At 53.0% G+C, this 24,952-nt stretch overlaps 2 protein-coding genes across 4 annotated transcripts in view; one reads left to right on the top strand and one right to left on the bottom strand.

Annotated features, from left to right (window-relative positions):
* Nucleotides 1-17,221, top strand: part of POR (cytochrome p450 oxidoreductase) — a 78,101-nt gene extending 60,880 nt beyond the window's left edge. For both annotated transcript variants that reach the window (XM_066382361.1, XM_066382362.1), the window contains exons 3-16: nucleotides 2,601-2,649; nucleotides 7,040-7,168; nucleotides 9,857-10,006; nucleotides 10,555-10,679; nucleotides 11,116-11,205; nucleotides 11,546-11,644; nucleotides 12,804-12,920; nucleotides 13,024-13,142; nucleotides 15,118-15,299; nucleotides 15,478-15,627; nucleotides 15,972-16,242; nucleotides 16,323-16,468; nucleotides 16,547-16,632; nucleotides 16,726-17,221. In XM_066382361.1, the coding sequence (XP_066238458.1) occupies nucleotides 2,601-2,649; nucleotides 7,040-7,168; nucleotides 9,857-10,006; nucleotides 10,555-10,679; nucleotides 11,116-11,205; nucleotides 11,546-11,644; nucleotides 12,804-12,920; nucleotides 13,024-13,142; nucleotides 15,118-15,299; nucleotides 15,478-15,627; nucleotides 15,972-16,242; nucleotides 16,323-16,468; nucleotides 16,547-16,632; nucleotides 16,726-16,870 (1,858 nt within the window). In that variant the 3' untranslated portion in view covers nucleotides 16,871-17,221. The remainder of the gene's footprint in view (nucleotides 1-2,600; nucleotides 2,650-7,039; nucleotides 7,169-9,856; nucleotides 10,007-10,554; nucleotides 10,680-11,115; nucleotides 11,206-11,545; nucleotides 11,645-12,803; nucleotides 12,921-13,023; nucleotides 13,143-15,117; nucleotides 15,300-15,477; nucleotides 15,628-15,971; nucleotides 16,243-16,322; nucleotides 16,469-16,546; nucleotides 16,633-16,725) is intronic.
* Nucleotides 17,222-17,382: 161 nt separating this feature from the next.
* On the bottom strand, nucleotides 17,383-23,665 carry TMEM120A (transmembrane protein 120A). Of its 2 annotated transcripts, XM_066382365.1 has the most exons (12): nucleotides 23,480-23,664; nucleotides 21,655-21,773; nucleotides 21,324-21,440; nucleotides 19,250-19,309; nucleotides 18,923-19,018; nucleotides 18,759-18,848; nucleotides 18,488-18,553; nucleotides 18,326-18,387; nucleotides 18,128-18,220; nucleotides 17,945-18,009; nucleotides 17,780-17,848; nucleotides 17,383-17,703 (listed from the first exon to the last, which is right to left on the bottom strand). In XM_066382365.1, exons 1-12 carry the CDS (start codon nucleotides 23,558-23,560, stop codon nucleotides 17,590-17,592), a joined length of 1,032 nt encoding a protein of 343 aa, XP_066238462.1. In that variant the 5' UTR covers nucleotides 23,561-23,664; the 3' UTR covers nucleotides 17,383-17,589. The 2 variants fall into 2 exon arrangements, with proteins under 2 accessions (XP_066238462.1, XP_066238463.1); XM_066382366.1 differs by lacking the exon at nucleotides 18,923-19,018 and having other exon boundaries at nucleotides 23,480-23,665.
* Nucleotides 23,666-24,952: the final 1,287 nt, after the last annotated feature.

Below are 24,952 nucleotides of genomic sequence, written 5' to 3'. Positions count from 1 at the left end.
CCAGGCCTCCAGCCCTGAGGGACAGCGCTTTCATGCTGTGGCAGTGCGTGTGTGTGCCTGCTGGCACCCCTCCTCAGCACTGCTCCATGCGCCGGAGGATGTAGAGAAAGAGCAGAGGTCTTGGAATCGGGCTGGGCTTGATCCTTGCCTGGCCACTTACTGGCCGGAGGACTGGGCGCAAGTGCTGCCTTCAAGCCTCTGTCAACTGTAAAATGGGCGTTCAGTCTCCCCTCGGGTGGGAGTGGGGGTGGGAGAGGGCATGCTTTGTGGTAGGGGCCTTCTGGGTATAATCGCATGTCACCTTTCCTGAAACCACACATTCCAATGTGTCGCCCCAGGGCCAAAGTGTTTGGCCATCTCCAGGTGCATCTTCACCGCCCTGGCCAGTCTTTCTGACCAGCATGTGGACCACCAGACCACTGGCTGGCAGGGAGCCGCTGAGCTCATTCGGGCTCCTTCATACATCATGAAGGCCCTTTTTGCCCTGTTTTGATCTTATCTGTGGCCCATTCATGTTTCATGAAAAATGCAGCTGCTTGGCTGTATTTGTCTGAATATAAAATTGGGATAATCTTGGCCACGCTGTTAAAATAAAGGGCATGAATGTGGAGGCCAGCCATCAGCTAACTTGAAAAACTGTGGGAATGCTCAGCACCTGCCTGCACACACCCACTGTCACTCTGTGCTCAAGCTTTTGTGCGAGGCCTGGGTGTTCCCTCTGGCTGTCCAGGGACCTGCTGTGGACTGTGGCCTGGCAGAGGAAGGGCCAGGCGAGTGGCCGGAACTCCCTTCACAGTGACAAGTTATAGAGCCTGCCTTGTGCCGGACGCTCTCCTGGGTCCTTTATATCCTTTTTCTTCATTTGATCTTTGCAAAAATCTCTGAAGTGGGATTTGTTATCCCCATTTTCTAGTTAAGGAGCAATGAATTCCTGGTTCAAGTTCACTCAGCTGTGAATTGGCAGGCTAGGAATGGCCCCAGTCTGCGCGACTCCAGCCTCCTTCACCTCATTGCCTACCATGCATGCTCGAGGATAAGTGTAAACTTTTAACTGAAATGTAGTATCTGCAGGAAGGTGCATACAGATCAAAGATTCTCTCCGTGTGAACAAGTGGATTGCCACCCAGTCAAGAGCAGACCATTCCCAGGAGCCCCGGAGTCGCCCTGCTGTCTATTGCCCACTGTCCCCACAAATTAGTTTTGCCTTTTTGGGGACTTTATATAGTAAAATCATATATATGTACTTACACTTTTCTCTCTGGCTTATTTCACTCAACAGTATGTTTGTGGGGTTCATTCATGTGAGTGTAGGTAGTGATCATCTTTTTCATTGCTGCAGTGGAGAATGTTCCATTGTGTGACTGTACCACAGTTTGTTTGTTTATTCTGCTGATCGACAGTAGGGTTGTTCCCTGTGAGGAACACTCGTGTCAGTGCTGCCGAGAATATTCCCGGTCCATCTCTTGGTGCACAGGTACAAATGCACTCTCTTAGGTCTGTACCAAAGAGGAGGCTGCTGGGTTACAGAGGATGCTGCCAAACAGCCTTCCACAGAGGTGGTGCCATATTGCCTCCCCTGAACTAGGTGAGAATTTTGCTGCTCCACAACTTCACCTGGACATGAATGTCAAGTACCTTTCCATAGGTTTTTCAGCTGTTTCTCTAAGAAAGTACCTGTTCAAGTCTTTTGACAATTTTTCTGCTGCATTATATATCTTTCTGATTGGTTTATAGGGATTTCTTATTCTCAGTCCAAGTTCTTTGTCCGATATACATATTTTGCACATGTCTTCTGTTTTACCCACCTTGCTGCCTTAGTCCTAAAAGTCCCTGGAGAAGCTCACTTGACTTCTTTAGATGGCCCTGCAGGCCTGGGGCAAGGAAAGAGAGGAAAAGGAGAACAGAAATGGACAGGGAGGGGGCAAGAGGCGGGCAGCCAGGACGCAGAGAGTGGACAGAGGGTGCTGAGGCTGTGATGTACCCAGCAGTGGTACTGCTATATGAGGAGATAGGGCCCAGTTCGTGGACAGTGGTCGGGCGACTGCTTAGGAATCCCAGGGGGGTTGGTATTTGGGCAGGGCCTTGAGATGGAGCACGGATCTGTTGGCATAGAATGTAATAAGGATGCTCTGAGTTAGGGTGATGGCTGTCATGGAGAGAGTGGTGTGTGGCGGGGAGAATTGGGCAAGGCTGGGGGAAGATTCTCTGTACCCCTATCCTGAGGTTCATGGGAGCCAATGAGGATATGAGAGTGAAGCGGGCAGTGGCACGGTCAAACCCATATTTAGGAGACTCCTGGGTGCTGTGTGAGGCAGGGATTGGAGGTGAGAAAAGGTCCTGGGGACCTTTGGCTATGGATGCTGAGGGATGGGGAAGTGAGGTCCTTGACCATTCTTTATTCCATCTCTCTGGGGGTGGGGGTCCTTGCTTTGCCAGGTGTTGGTATCTCAAGATTTGGATTTACTCTGAGGGAATGGGGAGCAGGCCTGGCAGCCCTGTCACTGGACCAGAGGCAGCTGCTGGCATGCTCAGTGGAGAATGCCCCTTAGGGCTGCCATGCCACATGCATCCCATGCCCATCTGACACTTTTGTTTTTCAGGACCTCCTCTCCCAAAGACAGCAGCTTCGTGGAAAAGATGAAGAAGACGGTGAGTTGATTCTCCATGTTTGTGCTCTTGCCAGCAGATCTTGTCCCTGGTGGGTGCTTAGGGGAGTCCAGCAGAAGGCCAGCTGCAGTGGACAGGAGAGTTGGAGGAACCCAGGGCCAGCTCTCTTACGTGTACATTTTAGTCATACCAAAGCCCCAAAGCTGCTCTGCTGTTGCTGGGACAGTTTACTTTGTTTTTTGAATGTTTACTTCTTGAGGCAACTATAAGAATAAACAGTCCTTCTGACTCGGGACGCCATCCTGACTCCCTGCTCCCAGTCCAGGCTCCACGAACAGATGAGAGCCTCACATAGCTGTGGTCATGGCACAGCGACAGTTTTATCTCTGTGTGTTTTTGTTTATTTAAATTTTTAATTGTATGGAGAGGTATTCACATGGCTAAAATCTAAAACAAATTTATTCAGTGGAAAGCCTCTCTCTGGTTTCTGCCACTCATCATCTTCTTAGTATTTTATGGGTCCTTCTAGAGCTTCTTTGTGTGCATACAAAAAACACAGAGATGCTTACTTTATACTTTCTTTTTTTTTCTTTTTTTACAAGGACAGAGAGAGTCAGATAGAGGGATAGATAGGGACAGACAGACAGGAATGGAGAGAGATGAGAAGCATCAATCCTAAGTTTTTCGTTGCAACACCTTAGTTGTTCATTGATTGCTTTCTCATATGTACCATGACCGTGGGCCTTCAGCAGACCGAGTAACCCCTTGCTCGAGCCAGTGACCTTGGGTCCAAGCTGGTGAGCTTTTTGCTCAAGCCAGATGAGCCCGCGCTCAAGCTTGCAACCTCGGGGTCTCGAACCAGGGTCCTTCTGCATCCCAGTCCGACGCTCTATCCACTGTGCCACCGCCTGGTCAGGCTATTTTATACTTTCTTAAAAGAAAAAATGGCATAGAATACACACTGTTATAGACCATGCTAACTTAATGATATATCTTGGAGATCCTTCCATACCAATGCAAAGACACCTTTCTCATTCTTTACTATAGCTGCTTAATGATTCCGTTATGTGACCATAGTACTCTATTTAAGCATTACCTTGTTGAGGAGCTTTTGGACTATTTCTAATCTTAAACTCTTATAAACAATGCTGCTGTGGCCTGACCAGGCGGTGGCGCAGTGGATAGAGCATCAGACTGGGATGCGGAGGACCCAGGTTCGAGACCCTGAGGTTGCCAGCTTGAATGCAGGCTCATCTGGCTGAGCAAAGCTCACCAGCTTGGACTCAAGGTTGCTGGCTCGAGCAAGGGGTCACTCAGTTTGCTGAAGGCCCACGGTCAAGGCACATATGAGAAAGCAATCAATGAACAACTAAGGTGTTGCAGTGAAAAACTGATGTTGATGCTTCTCATCTCTCTTCATTTCGGTCTGTCTGTCCCTATCTATCCCTCTCTCTGACTCTCTCTCTGTCTCTGTAAAAAAAAAAAAAAAAAAAAAAAAAGATAAACAATGCTGCTACCATAAAATCCCAGAAGTGGAATTATTGAATCAAAAGGTATATGGATTTGTAATTGTGATAGAAGCTGCCAAATCCTGCCCCCTTAGAGGTCACACCAGGGCACTCTAGCAATGTGTGAGAAAACCTGTTCCTCACGGCTTTGCCAACAGAGTTTGTTATTAAAGTTTGGAGTTTTGCCAGTTTTCTAGGTTATAAAAAAATGCAATCTCTGTGTAGTTCTAATTTGCATTTTTTTTATGAATGAGGTTAAGCAGGTTTTAATGTTACGATGACATTTATTTTTTTTATATAGATTCTCTGTTCATATATTTTGCCCAATTTTTTATTGGAATTGCTCGTTCTTGAGGAACTTTTTAAAATTATTAGGGAGATTTATCCCTTGTCTGTGATATGAGTTAAAAATATTTTTCCTGCCTGACCAGGCGGTGGTGCAGTGGATAGAGCGTCGGACTGGGATGCATAGGACCCAGGTTCAAGACCCCGAGGTCGCCAGCTTTAGAGTGGGCTCATCTGGTTTAAGCAAAGCTCACCAGCTTGGACCCAAGGTCACTGGCTCAAGCAAGGGGTTTCTCAGTCTGCTGTAGCCCCACAGTCAAGGCACATATGAGAAAGCAATCAATGAACAACTAAGGTGTCTCAACGAAAAAATAATGATTGATGGTTCTCGTCTCTCTTTGTTCCTGTCTGTCCCTATCTATCTATCTCTCTGACTCTGTCTCTGTTTAAAAAAAAAAAAAAGAAAGAAAGAAATATATATATATATATATATATATATAAAATAGTCTGCTTTGACTTGGCTTATCGTGTGTGTGTGTGTGTGTGTGTGTGTGTGTGTTTCCTTGCCATGTAAAAGTTACATAGTCCACTTTATTCTTCTCTCTATGATTTACGAACTTTGAGTCATCAGTTAAGAGACCTTCCTCATCCTGAAGAGATAAAGGAATTCTTTCATGTTTTCTTCTAGTACTTTTATGGTTTCATTTTTCATATTTAAAAGTCAGTCTACTGGGACTTGATCCTAGCAAAAGATGTAAGTTATGGATCCAACACTGCTTTTTTTTTTTTTACAGTCTAGATAGAGTTCATGTTTTCTCCACTGGTTTTATCATATGCCAGTGTGTATTTTCATGTTTTCGTATTTTTATACTTGGATTTAGTTGTCTGGGTAGGTACAGCATCATGCTGCTTTAATTATTGAGGATTTATACTTTGTTTTAATATCTGGTAGTGCGAGGCACTTCCCTACCCCTTACCAATGCTCCTATTTTTCTCTTATTTTAGATATATTTATTCATTTTGGGTAACAGTTTTATTGAGATATAATTCACATTTTATACAGTTCTCCCATTTAAAGTATACACTTTTAGTGTTTTTTAGTATAGTATATTCACAGAGTTGTGCAAACCACCACCATAATTAATTTTAGAACATTTTCATCATCCCCCAAAGAAACCCCATACCCATTAACAGTCACTCCCCATCCCCTAATCCCCCACCCTGAGCATTAGGACACTGTCCATCCACTTGCTGTCTCTAGGGACTTGCCTGTTCTGGTCGTTGCCTATAAATGGAATCACACAGTGTGTGACCTTTCGTGTTGGCGCCTTTCATTCAGCAGGATGTCTTCCAGGTTCACCCACGGGCAGCACGTGTCAGCACTTCATTCCTTTTTATTGCCAAATAATGTTCCTATGGGTGGATCATTTATTTTTCCATAGGACTTTTAGAATCGATTTATTGAGGAAAAAAAAGAGTTGTTAAAATTTTTATTACATTTCTGTATTAAAGTAAGAAGACTAACATCTGGTAGTTAAATTCTCCTCTCGAGAACCAGAGTACCTTTCCATTTGGTTGAGTCTTTTATCACTTGATAGCTTCTTGTGTGTTTCTTACAAGGGTTATTTCTAGGTACTTTATAGATTTTGATGCTACCATAAATATTTAGCTACTATTTTATATCCTATTTGGTTCCCCTGATATCATACTCTTTTTCTCCTTTATTCAGTAGGGTTTTTTTAGTGATTGTTTTAAAATATCTTTTTAATTGATTTGTAAAAAATTTGGGAAATGTAAGAGCTAAGACGACACTTTAGAGCAATTGTAATCGTATGTTTTATTTTGTCATTTGTACCTGTATCAGTTGGTGCTAGGTGCAAAAACTAGAGACCATTGTGGGTATCTGGGGCCTTGGGTACCGCTCCAGAGAGACCTCGTGTCTACGTAAAGGGATCAGAAGGGGGCTGTGTCTCACTTGCCCCTTCCAGATCTTGAAAAGCACATCTAGTTGGCTAGACCTAACTTGCTGCCTCCCTCGCTGCAGGGGAATATGGGGAGTAGCTGCTGTGGAAGGCACAAGGGGTGGGATGAAGAGCGTGCGAGTCAGTCCATGTAGTATATTTCCTTGTTGTCTACATTTTCATAAATATGCATTATTTTTATAACCACCCAGAAAAACCCACCCAAAACTCCCCATTTAGAGACTCTTGGTATGTTTCTTACCAGTCTTTTTCTTTTGTGTATTTATGTATATAAAACATATATATACACATACACATATATATGGCTGTGAGTATGGGTATATAACAAATTGGATTGTACTATACATACTGTTTAGTCACTTTTTTAACTGATTATGTTGTGTCTTTTGCATGTCATTTAAAAATCTATCCAGAGTGTGTCTTTGAGTAGCTGTGTAAAACTGCCGTGATGGCTGGAGTTGTCTGGGTGGCCTTTGCCCCCATCCTCCACGGGGGCTGCGGCAGTGAGATCTTAGCCCCCTGGTGACTTAGAAAGGACTTGAAGCAAGAAGGAAAGAAGGTGCACCTGCCTAGCCTGCCCCTGTGGTCACCTGGAGTCTTCGGTGAAACCTGTGCTTCTTAGCCCTTCACTGACCCCACATGTCTGGCCTTCCATAGGGTAGGAACATTATCGTGTTCTATGGCTCCCAGACGGGGACCGCCGAGGAGTTTGCCAACCGTTTGTCCAAGGACGCCCACCGCTACGGGATGCGGGGCATGTCAGCAGACCCCGAGGAGTATGACCTGGTGAGCTCTCATCACGCCCTGACCCTTCCTCCCAGCTCTTCCAGCAGCATTAAAGAAGGCATCTCTGGACCATGGAGATACTTAAAAGGCTGAGTTATTCCAAAGGACAAACAGGAATGGATGTCTTCTGTCATTTGTACTAACAGCCAAGTGGCCCTAGTTTTAAGGGCACTAAGAACACCTGAGCCTGACTGGTGGTGGTGCAGTGGATAAGGTGTTACCCTGGGACAGTGAGGTCCCAGGTTCAAGCCCTGAGGTTGCCAGCTTGAGTGCAGAGTCGCCAGCTTGAGTGCAGGGTCGCCAGCTTGAGTGTGGGATCATAGACATGATCCTGTGGTCGCTAGCTTGAGCCCAAAGGTCACTGAAGCCCAAGGTTGCTGGCTTGAGCAAGGGGTCACTGGATCGGCTGTAGCTCCCTAGTCAAGGTACATATGAGAAACAATGAACAACTAAAGTGCTGTAACTACAAGCTGATTATTCTCATCTCTCTTCCTTCCGGTCTATGTATGTGTGACCCTCTCTCTCTCTCTACAATAAAGAAAGAACACCTGAGGGGCTGCAGAGAATAGAAGAGGGTAAAGGGGGCATAAATGGTGATGAAAGGAGACTTGACCTGGGGTGGTGAACACACAATATAATATACAGATGATGCATTATAGACTTGTGCACCTGAAACTTACATAACCAGTGTCACCCCAATAAATAAAAGAGAAAACAATCTGGCTCAGGTGTACACATGTGAGCTCAGAAGCACTGCTCATGCTCAGCCTTCTGTGCTCAAGTGCTGGGTGGTTGCTAGCTCAGGTGGACTGGGTGTGGCTTTAAAAATGAAAGGGTCTCAGCAGGTCAGGAGAGGGACTGTTTTCATCTCAACACCCCACCCCCAACCTGCATCAGCTAGGGAGTCGGATTGAGGGGGAATCTGGGCTCTAATCTGCTCTGCCTTGACTGCCCATGTGACCCTGGGCAAGCCCCTGCCCCCGTGGGCCTTCCTTGCTTCATCTACAGTTGAGGGATGTTAAATTGGCCATCTGTGGGAACCATTCTGCTGGGCTTTGAAATGCAGCCTGTAAACGCCTATGTTGCCTGACCAGGCGGTGGCGCAGTGGATAGAGCATTGGACTGGGATGCTGAGGACCCAGTTTCAAGACCCCGAGGTTGCCAGCTTGAGCGCAGGCTCATCTGGTTTGAGCAAGGCTTACCAGCTTGGACCCAAGGTCACTGGCTCGAGCAAGGGGTTACTCGGTCTGCTGAAGGCCTGCAGTCAAGGCACATATGAGAATGCAATCAATGAACAACTAAGGTGTCGCAAAGCACAATGAAAAACTGATGATTGATGCTTTTCATCTCTACGTTCCTGTCTGTCCCTGTCTATCCCTCTCTCTCTGACTCTCTGTCTCTGTAAAAAAACAAAACAAAAAAAACCGCCTATGTTTGGGCCAGAGCAGGAGCATGGACAGGGCCCAGGGGCAGAGTGCAGCTTGGGGAGGGACCTGGAGAACCTGAAGATTGGGGAAGGCCCTGTTTGAAGCTGCCGGAATTTTTCCTCCTCCTCCTCTTCCCCCTCCTCCTCCTCCTCCCTTCCTCTTCCCCCTCCTCCCCCCTTTTCTTCCCCCTCCTCCTCCTCTTCCCCCCTCCTCCTTCCCTCCTCTTCCCCCTCCTCCTCCTCTTCCTCTTCTTCCCCTTCTCCTCCTCCCCCCTCCTCCTCCCCCTTCTCCTCCTCCTCCTCCCCCTTCTTCTCCTCCTCCTCCCCCCTCCTCCCCCCTTCTCCTCCTCCTCCTCCCCCTTCTCCTCCTCCCCCTCCCCCTTCTCCTCCTCCTCCCCCCTCCTCCTCCTCTCCCCCTTCTCCTCCTCCTCCCCCTTCTCCTCCCCTCCTCCTCCTCCTGTCTCTGAAGGCTGTGGAGGAGCGTCACCTTGCTCATTCTCCTTCTGGGCTGGCTCCTTTGTCCTTGTTCATCCCCTCACATGGTTGCAGCTCTCCCAGTGCAAGAAACTTCCAGCAGTACACTTGCCCGCTGAATCAGGAGAGCTAATGACAGCCAGCCACCTGCCCCAGGTGGAAGCAGTTGACAGGGAAGGGGAGCCAATCCTTAGGTACCCAGGAGGGAAGGAGGCTGGCAGTGAGCAGCTGGTTCTGAGAAGAAGCCCCTAGGGAGTTGCCTTCCTATTTCTTCCCTGGTGGGGTCATTGCCATTCATGGCCCAGCTGCTCCTGCAGCTCCTACAACACAGCAAATGTTCCTTCTCCCAGAACCACTCTCTCCTGAGCATCAACTGCTTCCTGTTCATGCCATGCCATCTCCCAAACCACCTATCCCTCCACCTAATCCACACCCTGCTTTCGTTCTTGGGGACAGGCAGTAAGGCCTGTCTCTAGACCTCGGGAGTTAGCGAACAGTGGACCAGGAATTAGTGAGAGATGAGGCCCCGCTATGCTCCAAAGACTTTGAGAGACAATGACATTCACTGGTGGCCTAGGGCTGATGCCCAGGGAACCAACCACTTTCTGAGTGCCAGCTGGTAGCCTGGAACACAGCCTGTTTGTGCCTGTCAACACCCTTTCCTCTGTGAATGCACCCCCTCCACTTGACCCCTGGACTCTCTTGTCTGCACCCCATCAGGTACAGACCTGAGCTAGAGCAGGCTGAGTCATGGTTGCTGGGCCCGGGCCCTGCCCTTGTCTCTCCAGGCCGACCTGGGCAGCCTGCCAGAGATAGAGAATTCCCTGGCAGTGTTCTGCATGGCCACCTATGGCGAGGGTGACCCCACCGACAATGCTCAGGACTTCTATGACTGGCTCCAGGAGACAGATGTGGACCTCTCTGGAGTCAAGTATGCGGTGAGTCACTCCATCTTTCCTCCAGTGGCTTCCTGTGGGCTCCTAGGTGCAGCCTGAGACACCTGCCCTGGACCTTTGGATCCCTATGTTCTGATCAGCAAGGGCAAGCCGAGGTATCAAGATGGGGTGGGGAGAGCCTGGCAGGGAGCTAATGTCAGGGAGCCCGGAGGAAGGCTGCTCATGGGACAGTGGGACAACCCCCTCCTCCACCCTGAACCCCAGCACTAAGCGAGTTTCTCCTCCCATGTCCCCAGCACCAGTGGGCATTTATGCTTGAGACTAAAGAAAGGTGTGGCAGGCTGACCCAACATTTGACTGGGCGAGGAGAACCTGGTGGGAAGGGTGAATTGCTCCTGCTGGCCACCCAGGCTTGAGGCTTAGAGGCTGGCTGTGGAGGGCGCCCTGGGCTACAGGTCACTGAAAGAAAGCCACTTCCAGGGGCCAAAGGTGACCACCTCACGATGCTGCCTAGCAACTTGGCCAGCTCTGCAAGGAAACCCACCCCTGATTGCTGGCCAGGCCTTAGCCCCACCCCTCTGTCCACACAGGTGTTTGGCCTTGGGAACAAGACCTATGAGCACTTCAATGCCATGGGCAAGTATGTGGACAAGCGGCTAGAGCAGCTTGGTGCCCAGCGGATCTTTGAGCTGGGGATGGGCGACGATGACGGGAAGTGAGTGCCTAGACCCAGCCTTGCATGCAGGGCCCCCTCCCCGGAGCCCCGCCCCAGCTGTCAGGTGTCAGGGACCCCCAGGGTTAAGGATTATCTGTGGCACATGAGGGGAGTACAAAGTCATGGTGTCACCTGAAACTGACACACAAGGGAAGGGAGTTGCTCATCCCCAGCCCCTACCAAGTGGGCCTTACTTGCTTTTCCCATCCTCCTGGCTTGTCCAGCTCAGATAGAAGCCGCCCATGTTTAGCACAGATACTCTAGACACTTCCTGATGGCTTGGGTTACATTACTGGGTGGGCCAGCTTGAAATGAGCCCTCAAGCTCTTGGGGGTGCTGGGAGAGGGTCCAGGATGTTGGGGAAGCCAGCCCATTGCTGGGTCTCATTGCTATGATTGGCTGGCCTGGGGCCTGGCTCATTACCTCCTCTCCCCAGCCTGGAGGAGGATTTCATCACATGGCGAGAGCAGTTTTGGCCAGCTGTGTGTGAGCACTTTGGGGTGGAAGCCACTGGAGAGGAGTCCAGGTGAGTGCCTCCTGAGGGTGGGACTCGAGGAGGCTGGTGGAAGGTCAGTCAGATACGGGAGGGTCCCAGATCCAAAGCTAAGGCACTTGGCTTTGCCTGAAATGACAGGCCTCTTTACCTTCTCACAGAACCACTTGGAAGCCTGCTGAACTCCAGGCTGCACCAGCCCTTCCCCAGCTCTGTGCTGGCTACCTCCCTCCTCTTATGTCCTAGCTGCACCTTCATGCACTGTTTCCTGACAGTTTCACTCCCGAGCAGCCTCCTCTTCTCTTGGGACTGACCCCTGCAGCCGCGTAGTCCCTGTCAGCCCCCCACCTCACCCTTGGTCTCTCCTTTCTAGCATTCGCCAGTATGAGCTTGTGGTCCATACAGACATCGCCATGGACAAGGTGTATGTGGGTGAGATGGGCCGCCTGAAGAGCTATGAGAACCAGAAACCGTGAGTGGAGATCCTGGTTGGGCCTAGGCCCTGTGGCAGTGCTGTCTCGGGTACCTGGGGACAGGAAACAGCTGATAGTCCTGAGTGGAGATCCTGGTTGGGGCCTAGGCCCTGTGGCAGTGCTGTCTCGGGCACCTGGGGACAGGAAACAGCTGATAGTCCTGAGTGGAGATCCTGGTTGGGGTCTAGGCCCTGTGGCAGTGCTGTCTCAGGCACCTGGGGACAGGAAACAGCTGATAGTCCTGTGTATCCCTACAGAGCCCGTCCCATGTGGCATCCTTGTCTCCACCCTTGTCCAGAAGTAGGCATGGCAGGAGATCTCTACTGCAGAGAGGGCATGAGGCCCAGAGCGGAGAGATGGGAGGCTGCTCCATGGTCAGGGCCCTCAGGACCCTTCCCCGTCCAGCGGTCTCGCAGTCCGGAGCGTAGCCTCTGAGAGACTGGTGCTTGCCCAGTTTGTACTTAATTTGCTCTGACACTTTGCTCTGTATTTATCCTGGGGTGGGGGTGCATGCCAGTTCCTAAACCAGGACTGCAATTTCTAGGTTTAACTTTGGCAAAAGGGCAAACTTCCTTAAATTCTGCCTCAATATTTTGACATTTATCCAAAAACATAATGTTCGTCTCTTGGGCCCGATTTGCCTTAGACCTGGGTGCTACCCAGATTCCTGCTGGAGTTCTGTAGCAGGAAGCCCCAACATTTCAGTGACTACAGTGTAAAAGTTCATCTGTTCATGTAGTGGTAATCCAGGGCTTATTGGGTGAAGAAGTTCTGCTCCACACAGTCACTGGGGGACCCAGACATCTTGTTTTGGGGAGTCATCTTCAAGGGCTTCATCCTTCTTTGAACTCAGCTCACCAATGGGTTCAGAGAACTCTGCACCAATGGGAGGGCCTCCCAGGTTTTTAGGGCCCAGCCTCTCTTTCCATATCTGTAAGTTGAGACATTAATAATCTGGCTCTGCCCACTTTGTGGAGTTGTCAGGATCACTGCCTGGGATCAGGCTGGGAGAACCTTTACAGAATTGGAGAGGTTTCCTCATGGCCCTTGGAGGCCAGCTCTGAGGTTCCCTGTGTTCTGCGAAACCAGAAGAGTCCCTTTGGAGCAGGGAGATCAGACCAAAAACCTGGCCAATCACTGAGCTGCTCTCCTCCCCAGCCCCTTTGATGCCAAAAATCCATTCTTGGCTGTTGTCACCACCAACCGGAAGCTGAACCAGGGAACTGAGCGACACCTAATGCACCTGGAGTTAGACATCTCAGATTCCAAAATCAGGTACCAGCTACTGCCACCCCTCTCCTACACCTTCACTCAGGGCCTCCTCATCCACGTACAGAGGCCTTCGGCCCTCCTCCTGAGCCATACATTTCCCCACTAGATATGAATCTGGTGACCATGTAGCTGTTTACCCTGCCAATGACACTGCCCTGGTCAACCAGCTTGGCGAGATCCTCGGTGCTGACCTGGATGTCATCATGTCCCTGAAGAATCTCGATGGTGAGTTCTGAAATTGAGGCTGTCCCCTTTGGCAAGGCCTGTAGGTTGAGCTGTTTGGGCCTGAAGCCCTGATGTCTGAGAGGACCCTTACACCCACGATGCCACAGTTACTGGGCCTGTAATAAGCTTGGAGGATGAGGGGCAAAAGTAGCTATAAGGTCTGGCCCTCTACTTTGGGGTTCCCTGTCCCCTCTCTGGTATAGTTCTTTGAGGAAGGGAGGAGTGCCCAACAAGCCCCCATGTGCTGTGGGGAAGAGGAGGTAGCAGGCAGGGCTCTGGTCTCTTGGCCTGGCTCTACCACGACTGGCCAGGGGCTGCCTGGGGCTGCCCTCGTCTCTTCCCCTGTAAACTCAGGGATCAGAGTCAGCAACCCTAACAGCCCGCTGGGCCCATTCAGGATTATTAGAGTGTAAGAGGCACTAAATGTGGGGCAGGGTTTCCCCAAGGCCTCAAAGGACTGCCTGGCCCCAGCCTCTTGCTGTAACCCCTTGATACCCACCACTGGTCCCACCACGCACCTGGAACCCAGCTCTACCTGGCGCTGCCCCACTCACTTTTGTCCTCGGTCATCCTAGCCTGGCTGCTCCTTGTCACTGGCTCCAGAGTCAGCCTTTGGGAGAAACAGCACAAAAGGGGGGCGGTTTATATTATTTCAATTCATCATGCCACCAGTGGAGGCACAGCGGACATGCTCTGAGTCTGTCTGTGTTCTGTGGGGCATGTCCCTGTACTGTCAGACGTGGCTCCTTCCTGGGGAGCTTGTGGTGTGCTCATTCTCCCCTAAGAGAATCTAAACCCCTGTGGGGGGGCTTTACTGTTGAGAGCTGCTCAGAAAGAGGTCAGAGGCTCGGAACTCCCCAAGGCATATATGTAGCTTTAGGAAAAATGCACTCACACACCCCTTCTGGTAGTGTGAAGCCTGAGCCCTGATTCTGGGTTCCGCGGGCTCTGGGGTGCTGGGAACACCCAGTTTTTTTTTATCTGGGTGCTAGATACACAAGGATATTCAGTTTGTGAAAATCTATTTCAATCATTGGTCCACCAGAAATTTTGTGCTGGTCCGCGAAAGAGTTAACCACCTTGATACTGCATGAAGAGCGGTCTATAACCAACCATGGGGTCTATACTTCATACAGCATCAGAGTGGGTCCAGCAGTTGAAAAGCACTGCATTAAGCTATACACATATAACTTGTATACTTCATGTAGGTTACACTTCAGTAAGGTCAGATCGCTCCACTTCAATAGACCCAGACCCCTAAATGCTGAGACCTTCCTGGACCAGGCCCTCTGTGTGCCCTTGGCAACCCTCTTGGCAGTTTGGCAGAAGCTCATTTGTACATGGGCATAAACAGCCCCTGCAGTCATGCCTCAGAGGTAGAGATGCTTTTTGGCAGCTCCCAGGCTGGGCCCCGTTCTGGCCTGACGGGGAGAGGTCAGAAAAGCCGGCCTGTTGACTGGTGGCGGCAGAAGGCTGCAGCAAGGGCCTGTGCCAGTGGCTGCACCTGGAGTGTACAGGATGCTGCACTGAGAGCTCAGCTACATGCCCTCTGCAGACCTCCAGGTGTGTCCAAGCATAAAAACTGACCTGGAGGATCCCGCATCACAGCTGAAAGCCCCAGTGTTGGTATGTCATGGTCATGAGCCTGGGGCCCCACAGTAGACCAGGCACCGCCCACAGGCAGGCAGGTACTCTGCCTCTGCAGCCACTCAAGGACTGACTCCTGGCCTGGCAACAGTGAGTGCCAGGCCTCCCACAGCAAGGCCCCACCTCTGGTGAGGACTGCCTGGCCTCAAGTTTGAGGCCGGATGAAAGCCTGAGGCTCAGCCCCGGGGCCAAGGAAGCACCGCAAAGAGCTGGCCTTGCTTCCACCGCCGGCCGGGCTGCCTCTTCCTGCAGAGCAGTCTTTGGCTCCCCCCACCCCAATCTGATGGCACCCCACTGACCCCAAACCCTGCCTTCTCTGTCCCTGCAGAGGAATCCAACAAGAAGCACCCATTCCCCTGCCCCACCTCCTACCGCACGGCCCTCACCTACTACCTGGACATCACCAACCCACCACGCACCAACGTGCTTTACGAGCTGGCCCAGTACGCCTCAGAGCCCTCGGAGCAGGAACACCTGCGTAAGATGGCCTCCTCTTCAGGCGAGGGCAAGGTAATCTGCTGTTCTTGCCCCTGGCACCCGCACAGCCACCACCACAGTCCTGGGCTTCGGCTCCTAGCCTGCACGCCCCAGGCCGCCCCACCCAGCCACTCTCCGAGCAGCATGGTCCAACTTCAGCCCTGTTCCCTGGACCACTGTGTCGCCTCACCCCAAGTTCTGTCTTCCCCAGGAACTATACCTGAGCTGGGTGGTCGAGGCTCGGAGGCACATCCTGGCCATCCTACAGGACTATCCCTCCCTGCGGCCCCCCATCGACCACCTGTGTGAGCTGCTGCCTCGGCTGCAGGCCCGCTACTACTCCATTGCATCATCCTCCAAGGTAGGGCAGGCCCGGCCAACTTACGGGAAGCATAGCATTGGCTTCTCTGAGGTGCATGGGAGCCCAGAGCATGCCCGGCTCGGACCCAAACACCTGGGGCAGTTACTCCATTCACTGGGCAGTGTACCCAGAGGCCGGGCTGTACGATTGCATACTGCTTACAGCGCCAGTGCCGAGACCCAGTCAGGATACTGCTGGAAAGGGGGCTTTTGAGGGTTGGGCACCATGAAGGATATGGAAAAGCCTTGAGCATGAACCTTGTGCCAAGGTGGCTCAGGTGACAGGGCTGGTGGCAGGAAGGAGACTCCTGAGCTGCTGAGCTCACTCCTGCCCTCCTCCACCAGGTGCACCCCAACTCCGTTCACATATGTGCCGTGGCTGTGGAATATGAAACCAAGTCTGGCCGCATCAACAAGGGTGTGGCCACCAGCTGGCTTCGGGCCAAGGAGCCTGCCGGGGAGAACGGCCGTCGGGCCCTGGTGCCCATGTTCGTGCGAAAGTCCCAGTTCCGCCTGCCCTTCAAGGCCACCACTCCTGTCATCATGGTGGGCCCTGGCACTGGGGTTGCCCCCTTCATAGGCTTCATTCAGGAGCGGGCCTGGCTGCAGCAGCAGGGTGTGTATGGGCTCGGGCGGGGCAGGACAGAGTGCGGGTGGGACAGAGTCCACACTCACCCTGACCCCTCTCACTCCCAGGTAAGGAGGTGGGGGAGACGCTGCTCTACTATGGCTGTCGCCGCTCTGATGAGGACTACCTGTACCGCGAGGAGCTGACCCAGTTCCACAAGGAGGGCTCCCTCACCCAGCTCAACGTGGCCTTCTCCCGGGAGCAGCCCCAAAAGGTGAGGAAGGGCGAGCCGCTCTGGCAGGGTGGAGGGCTGCGAGACTGGGCAGCTCACAGGCCCACCCTCTGCCCTCAGGTCTACGTCCAGCACTTACTGAAGAGGGACAAGGAGCACCTGTGGAAGCTGATCCACGAGGGGGGTGCCCACATCTACGTCTGTGGGTGAGTGAGGATAGAGTGGGAGGAGGGAGGCTGGCTGCCTGTGGGGACACCCCTTGCCCAGCACCCAGTGCCACCACGTCCTTCCTCCCTCAGGGATGCTCGGAACATGGCCAGGGACGTGCAGAACACCTTCTACGACATCGTGGCTGAGCTGGGGTCCATGGAGCACACTCAGGCTGTGGACTACATCAAGAAACTGATGACTAAGGGCCGATACTCCCTGGATGTATGGAGCTAGGCGCCACCAGGCCCGGCCTGCTCTCATGCCCTATAGACTTGCTTCCCCATGTAATCACTTCCCCCGAGCCCCCTTCTGCCAGTCTCCTAGATGGCTTCTGCTGGGCCTTGTCCCAGGAATGCAGACAAGACTTCTCTGGGCCCAAGACCTGCCCTTCAGCGCCCCCCGGGTCATAGGACACATGGCCAACGGTGACCAGGCCCACACTTGGAACACCTCACGCGCTCAGTGGCTGTACAGAAGGGGGGGGGTTCTCATCTGAGCGGGGGATTGGCCCATCTACATGATTTTCAATGAGTGTAAATAATTTTAAATAACCTCTGGCCCTTGGAATAAAGTTCGTTTTCTGTATTTGCCTGATGTTCCTCGAACAGATCTGGGGCCTCTGCCTGGGTCTACTTAACTCAGATACCAGAGAGACCAACTTGGAGCGCCAAGAACCCATGCTGTGGCAGCACAGTGACCCACTGGGCCCCTGCTCTCCCTCAGGAGACCACACCTCCAGCCATCTCTCTGCCTCTGTTCCTTTATTGAAGCCACAGGCCCCTAGCTCCCCACAGGCTGGGACACAGGCCCAGGTCTTCACCAGCAGAGCCTTCGGGGCCCACAAAACCCAAGGAAAGCAGAAAAGACCTTCCTGGATGAGGGAGTCCCCACCCCCTCAAACAAAACATGGGGTACAGAAGCCCCTTCCAGGCAAGAGGGCAGAAGACCCAGCCTCAATCATTCTTGCTCCCATGCCGCTGACAGTGGAATTTCTGGTGCACGACCCGCAGGGTGGTGAAGAAATTGCCAAGGAAGAGGAGGAGGAAGGGGAGGCCGCACATAAGCACCTGGGGGAGGAATCAGGGTTAGGACATGAGCCAAAGTCCAGCCCTCCCTGTGTCCTTTCCAGGGGCCCCAGCTCACCTGCCACTCCTTGCATTCGGGATCCCGGGCCAAGCTGAACAACGTCAGCGCGTTAAAAAGCTGCCAGAACTGGGAGGAAGTAAAATTTCACATAGAACACAGTCCCTGCTTCACCCAGAGCAGGGGCTGGCCAGCCAGACGGATGGGGGTACAGATACGACTTACTTGTCCAAAGAAAAGAAAGGGCAGCAGGAAGGTGAGGCCCCGCCACATCCAGGACTGGAAGCCCTCTGTGAGAGAGAGGGGACAGTGGCAGAGACACCATCAGTCAGGCCAGGTCTAGAGGAAAGGAGTTCCCCTTCCCAGATCCCCAGTCAGGATCCACAATGGGGGCCATGCCCGACTCACCTACAGTGAGATCCATGGTGTGCCTCTCACCCAGGGCTCGGAGGCGGTACAGACAGCCGCTCTGGTAGTAATACTGGAGGAACTGCACAAAGCCTGGGGGGTTGGGAGGCATCAGCACAGGACTGGAGCCCCAAGTCCTTTCCCTGCCCCTCCCTCTGGGCAAGTCCTGAGCTGAGCAGGGATCTCTGAGACACTCACTCTGGTACATGGAGAAGGACAGGAACTGGTTCCGGAACTTCTGATACATTAGGCCATCGGGCCTAAGAGAGAGCAGAGGGAAGGGGGGAGCTTCGGAATGCCAATTCTCTCTTCCTTGGCTCTCCCCCTCCAAGGCCCGTGGAGCCAGGCTGGGCCACTCACCATGTCAGCATGACTCCCGACAGGAACGTGGACACATAATGATGAAAAACCCACCAGCCTTTGATCCTATATCAGGAAGCTGCTGTCATTCCTGTAACCCTTAGCCCCCAGGATTGGTGCTCGGGGACAGGGCACTGTCTGAGGTAGGAACAAACCAACACCCCAACCCAGTTCCTGCTTCTCAGGGCCGTAGCACTGCCCCCCACTTTCTAGGGTTGCTCCAGTGCCCCCTCCCCTGCCCTCCAGGAGCTGGGGTCAGGCCCTTGCCCACCTGGAGCCATTGTTGATGAGGATGCTCTCTCGGATGGTCAAGGTGCAGTAATACCAGACCAGCAGGAAGTTGAAGGCGGCATCTGTCACTCTGCAGAGGAGGACAAGGGTTGGTGCTCAAGCCAGGATAAAACAAGCGCTGGCTCTAAGCAGCAGGACACCCACCTAGAGTTGAGGAGAAAGCGGCAGGTGAAGGAGATGAGGATGAGGATGATGGTGAGGTAGAGCTTGAACTTCTCGTACTCGTCTTTGTAGGCAAACCTGGGGTGGGCACACATCCATGGGACAGGCTGGGGTGCTGGAGGGACCCACCCTCACTTCTGCTTGAGGAGGGAAGTGCCTGCTCCAGACACACTTCCATGCGTGGCATGGGGCCAATATGGGGGAGTAGCCCCTGGACCCCAAGACTCAGCCAGGGTAGCTGGGGCGGAGTGGAAAGGCCCCAGGAGGGTGGAAAGCAGAGCTGAGACCCAGCCCACAGCAACCAATTACTTAGCCTGCTTGCTCAGGAGTGTCACGTTGACATTGCCCAGAACCAGGTTCAGGTACAACCTAGGGAAGAAGACAGGGTGAGAAGAGGCCCTGACCAAGAGGAAAGCCAAAGGGCACAGAGCCCTAAAGTGGGCCAGGCCAGAAGCTGGGTCACCACCTCCACTCAGCCTTCCATGGCTTTGGCTTAGGGCTCTGGCCTTGGGGTGCTGGAGACCAACTCCACAGAAACGGATGCCCAGCCTTGCTTCCTGCCTGCTCCCAAATCCTGCTCTAAAGTAAATCACCATCCCTTCCCTCCCTTCTCATCACCCACACTCCCCACCTTGGGGGCTCAGGAGCAGCCTGGTTCTACCTTATAGAAGGCTTGCTCACATCTCAGATCGCCCCTGCAGGCCTGGGCAGTGGACTCAATGTCTGGGTGCACGATCACCATCGATCACCTACCCTGAAGTTTCTGCTACCCCTGAGAACCTGCAGCCCCAAGTCCACACAGCAACCCACACCCACAAACTCCTCACAACCCAGAACAGCTTCGATAACACTGGTTATATCCTGAACCCCGAGTGCCCACCCTCCCAGCCCATTTCCCCACCTGTACCCCCACACACTGGGACTCCCAGGCTCTGTTGACCCTGCTCCTCTTTCCTGAATCAGCTCAGTGCTCAAGCCCTCTTTCACATGTCAACCACTTCCTTGCCAGCCTGTACCTCCCAGCTCTGAGCACTGCCATCACACCCACCAGCTACACTTGTTTTGCCCTTCGCCACCAGAAAAACTTCAGGAGGTAACCAGAGAGTCACAGCCATGTACTAAGCAACTGCACCAATACATGGGCTCTTATCTGCACTTAAGCTATATGGATGGGCTCAGCGTGGTCAAGAGACTTTCCCAAGGTTGTGAAGAGATTAACGGCATAGTGGGGACTTGGGCCAGGCTGCCAGGTGGCCTCTCAGTACCACCACTGGCTCCCTATCCCATCCCAAGAGTGGCCTCGACAAACTCTCCTTCCCAAACATTCCATCCTGTCTCCTTCCAGGCACCTGACATGTCCCCTGCCTGCATTGTCACCCTCATCTCTGCACCCTCTACCATCCCAAACAAGGGCCCATGCCCAGCCCTCTCCATCTCCCCAGTTTTCCTCCATCACTTGGTGCTCCTTTTCTGGGTCTCCCCTTTCTGCTGGCCCCACCTCTCCACAGATAGATATACTCAAGTCTCTCCCATGTTCAGAGTTACATATACACCCAAGCAAAAGCCACCCCCCTACACCCACACGCTAAGTTCTGGGTACTAGTTTCTCTTCACTTTCACAGCTCAGCTTCTGGTGTGTGACCTAAACTTGGCTGTTTCTCAGATTGTCTGTCATTCCCAATATCAACTTCCACCTGCACTGTCCTGTGAAGTGGTTCTCTCCAAGGTCACCCCGACTTCCAGAAAGCATTTCCCCTTCATTACTGAGTTTGACCTCCACAGCCATCTGATCTGAGGCCACTGCCACTCCTTCCCTTGCCTTCTGGAACATGCTCTTTCCCAGCTGTCTGGCTACCTGCCATCTCTGCTGGTTTGTTTTCACTCAGCCCAGGTTCTGCACTGTACCAGCTCATCCTCCTTAGTTATGGAAATACATAGTTACTTGACCTGTCACTCTTCCCTGCTTCCTGGGCCCAAGGTGGGGTTCTGCAGCCTGGCTTCCCCTGTAGTGTCTCCTCATGACCTCACCCTCCACTGCACCTGCTGCTACTGCCTTCCTGAGTTGGCCTGGCTCACTCCTTCATCCTTAGTAACTTGCTCAGGCCTCGCTTACTCCAAGAGGTTCTCTCCAACCTCCTAGGCTGGACTGGGGGCTTCCCTTACTCCCGTTCCCTGTAGTTCCCCCACAAAGTACCCAACGCAATGAGCTGTCACTGTCACTCGGTTGTCTCCCCTGAGACAGGCTGTTTCCCTGAGGGTGCCCGACTGCTCAGCCCAGATTAGGCCCAGGAGAGATCTGCTGACCAAACAAGCAGAGCAAGAGTAAACTTCAGGCCTCCCTCCCAGGAGTGGCTGTGAACTGAATTCAGGGGAGGGGTCTTACCCATTCTTCTTGGGCAGATAGGCCTCCATATCAAAGAAGAGGCCTTGGCGCTCCTTGATCTGGTTCTCCAGCTCCTTTGCAGCTTCCCCGGCCCCCACTGGGAGGGAGGGTTTGCATCTGCAGGTGAAACCACAGAAGCCAGAGTCAGAGTAGGAGGCCCCAGTATCACACTGACACCTGTGGGGCAGGTGGGCTAACGTGGCCCAGAGAGAGTAGTTGTGTGCCAAGGACACTTCTATTAAGCACCTGTCCTCTACCCACCAGGTCAGACACCCACCCTCAGACCAAGGCTGACGGGAGCTGGGGGGCCATGGGGAGGGGGGGTCCTAACTTCTTCAGGACGAGGGCCAGTTCCTGCAGCTTCTTCTTCTGCCGAGTGATGGAGCTGGTACAATTGTTCTGCAGCTTGGTCAGCTCCTCCAGCTTCAGGCGGTACAGCCGGTGGGTCTCCTGGGGACCGGGTTGAGAGAAAGGGTCAGACTGGTTGGAGGGTCACTAAGCCAGAGCCTGCTGGGCAGGGGGCAGGGGGCAGGGCATGGACTCCTCTAGGGCTCCTTAGGAGGGTCTCAGCAAGAAATGAGGCAGCCAGCTGTGCCAGCGTAGGGACCTCCCTAAGGTTACTCTCTCCTCCAGGCGGGCAAGGAAATAGGGTTCTTCCTGCAAGCCCAGCAGCCTCCATGGCACCCCTCTCCCACAAACAAGCTAGTTCCCTGAAGGTTTTTTGAAGTATCAGCCCATCTACTAGTTGTTCCCACCCCTCTCTGTCCCACCCTGAGTCTGGGTGCTGGGCCCACAGGTCCACCTTCTGGACAAAGCAGACTGCCTGAAGCCACCCCTGGCCTCTCAGATCCTCCTGCTGTCCAGTCTACATGGACAAGGGGATGTCCAAGATGCCTTCTGCTCTGACACTCCCAGCATCTTCCTCCCAGGTTAAAGGTCATCAGGCTTCAGCCCTTGGAGCTCCTGTTTTAAGACCAGTCCCATACCCCTCCCCCAGTACCTTTGGCCCAAAGCTTCCCAGAGCACTTTGCCCTGGTGGGTGAGTCCCGAGAAGCAGCAGCCTGGAGGTTGGGCAAGGGGCAATGTGAGGAAGGTCAGGCAGGGGCTGAGGCCAAGACAGTGGGAATCAGGCTGGGAGACTAGTTCTGCTCTGCTCAGGACTTTGGGAAGAAGCACTAATGGTAGCTGTTTGGCTGGCAAGGAGGCAGCTAGGAGTCAATGCAGACAGGAAGGGACTGGAACTAATCATCCACAATAGGCAAAGCCCTAGTCAAAAGCCCAGCTAGTCTGAGCTCTACCCTGCCTGGGTCTTGTTTCTGTAAGAGGAAGGGCCACCACACCCCTTGGGAACCCAGCATGTTCCACCTCTGCCCATCCCCAGCCCCCACCTCTTCTGTCCAGAGGAGGCCAGCAGCCTCTTCCTCCCTGGACTCCCCACTGAGCAGTACAGTGGCCCATACAAGCCAGATCCAGCCAATTCTCCCAGTGGTTTCCCACTAGTCTCAAAGAGACCCCAATCCTGGCCAGGTCCAGAGGTGGGTACGGCCCACCCACTTCTCCCCTCTTTGCAGCAGCCACACGGGCCTGTCTTCGCAGGCGGCTGCTGCCCTTCACCCTGAATCGGCCTCGCCCCTACCCAGACCCGCAACTTCACCTAACCACCACCTCCCCTCCCAAAGCCTGGCTGCCTCCCGGCGAGCACCCCAGCTGCACTCAGTCCACACCTCGCTACCCGGAGGGCGGGACTCCCGTGGCTCCAGCGGGCCAGGCCGGCGCCCACAGCATGTTTGCTGAGTGACCCAAGGCTGGGCCTGGCCGGCAGTGACTCAAGCGACCACTCTCCTGAAAGAATGCGAGGTCTGGGTCGAGACCTCTTTCGCAGGAAGCCCCAAGTCCGACAAGTGCAGTGGGGTCCTACCGGGGTCGCGACGGCCACGCGGGTAAAGTGTGCCTCTGTCGGACACTCATGTGAGGCCGACGACAGTCCAGCCCAGACACCGGGACCCGGGGTCTCATCGTCCTTGGGAACGACGTTAGGTTACCCTACCCCTGACCCCGAGCTCCCCACTCACTGCCTGACACAGGGCTGCCCGACCCTTGAACCCCCACCAAAGAGACATGGCTCGGGGCCAATGCGCGCCCGCACTGACGCTCACCTGGATGCTCTGGAAGTCCTGCTGCACCTCCTCCCAGTCCCGCAGGCAGTCCCCCAGCGGGCCCGGGAGCGTGGGATGCATGGCTGCCGGGCCCCACGCCAGACAAGTGGAGGCTAGAGGACGCCGCCGCAATCCTGCGGGCCGAGGCGCCTCACCCTCCACTGCCTCCGCCCCCGTCCGCTTCCGGGCTCGCGCCGCAGTATCCACCAATGGGAAAAGGACCTGGAGCGGCGACCGCGCTGGCCCCGCCCCTACTTGAGCCAATCCAGGACAGGGGCAGGGACTGGGCGGGGCCAAGTGCACCCGAGAGCGGCTCGCCCTGCGGCTCACAATCTGGACGAGGGCTGGGGCGGTGATGGCCCATCGCTGGGTTCAGCTGGTGTGCTGGTGCAGCCAGCCGTGCCATGGCCGGCCATGCTGGAGGTAAACCAAGAAAGGTGACACCTGCCTCAAACATTTTTGTTCCTGGGGAGCTCCATCTCTGCGGGGAGGGAATTCTGAACCTCTTACCTTGATTGGGTTTTTACAGTGGCTTCCTTCCTGTGTCCCTGCCTCCAGGCTCACTTGTTACTGTCTGTTCACACAGCTACTAGACTGCTCTTCCTAAAACACAAGGCGAATCTCCACCATGTCCCTACTGAAAACTTTCCAAAGAGTCTGCTCTGCCCAGTGGCGGGATTCAAATAATTTAACAACCAGTTCTCTGCCCTCACGACGGTAAGTATGAAAAAAATATATACCAAAAGGTAGTTTATTATTTCATGCACTTAATATTTAAATGAGAATAAAAGAGGTACACAAAACTAGATTGTGTTATAAAAGGTTTAAAATATTAATGAAGAAATATTAAATAGTACCTGACAAAAAACAATAAAACTGTTATTTAAGATACTTCCATATTGCTTCTATTTTTTTTTCTTTTTTTGTTTTTCTGTTTTGTTTTTTGGGGTTTTTTTTTTACAGAGACACAGAGAGAGAGTCAGAGAGAAGGACAGATAGGGACAGACAAGAACGGAGAAATGAAAAGCATCAATCATTAGTTTTTCATTGCACGTTATGATTTCTCATATGTGCCTTGACCGCGGGCCTTCAGCAGACTGAGTAACCCCTTGCTCGAGCCAGCGACCTTGGGCTCAAGCTGGTGAGCGATGCTCAAACCAGATGAGCCCGCGCTTAAGCTGGTGACCTCAGGGTCTCAAACCTGGGTCCTTCCGTATCCCAGTCCGACGCTCTATCCACTGCACCACCACCTGGTCAGGCCCATATTGCTTTTTTTTTTTTTTTTACAGAGGCAGAGATAGACAGGGACAGACAGACAGGAACGGAGAGAGATGAGAAGCATCAATCATCAGTTTCTCGTTGCATGTTGCAACTTCTTAGTTGTTCATTGATTGCTTTCTCACATGTGCCTTGACCGTGGGCCTTCAGCAGACTGAGTAACCCCTTGCTGGAGCCAGCGACCTTGGGTCTAAG

This window comes from Saccopteryx leptura, chromosome 4 (assembly GCF_036850995.1).
Source record: "Saccopteryx leptura isolate mSacLep1 chromosome 4, mSacLep1_pri_phased_curated, whole genome shotgun sequence".
NCBI lineage: Eukaryota > Metazoa > Chordata > Mammalia > Chiroptera > Emballonuridae > Saccopteryx > Saccopteryx leptura.
The sequence above is the reverse complement of the archived record's forward strand: the minus strand, read 5'-3'. Positions and strand labels throughout refer to the sequence as shown.

What these genes read in the sequence shown, in the direction of transcription:
- TMEM120A (XM_066382365.1), bottom strand. Translation starts at nt 23,560, where the DNA reads ATGCATCCCACGCTCCCGGGCCCGCTGGGGGACTGCCTGCGGGACTGG. An exon ending in CTCCTGAGCAAGCAGGCTAA is followed by an intron (nt 19,019 to 19,249) that starts GTAATTGGTTGC and finishes TGCCCACCCCAG; the next exon opens with GTTTGCCTACAAAGACGAGT. An exon ending in CACCATGGATCTCACTGTAG is followed by an intron (nt 18,010 to 18,127) that starts GTGAGTCGGGCA and finishes TCTCTCTCACAG; the next exon opens with AGGGCTTCCAGTCCTGGATG.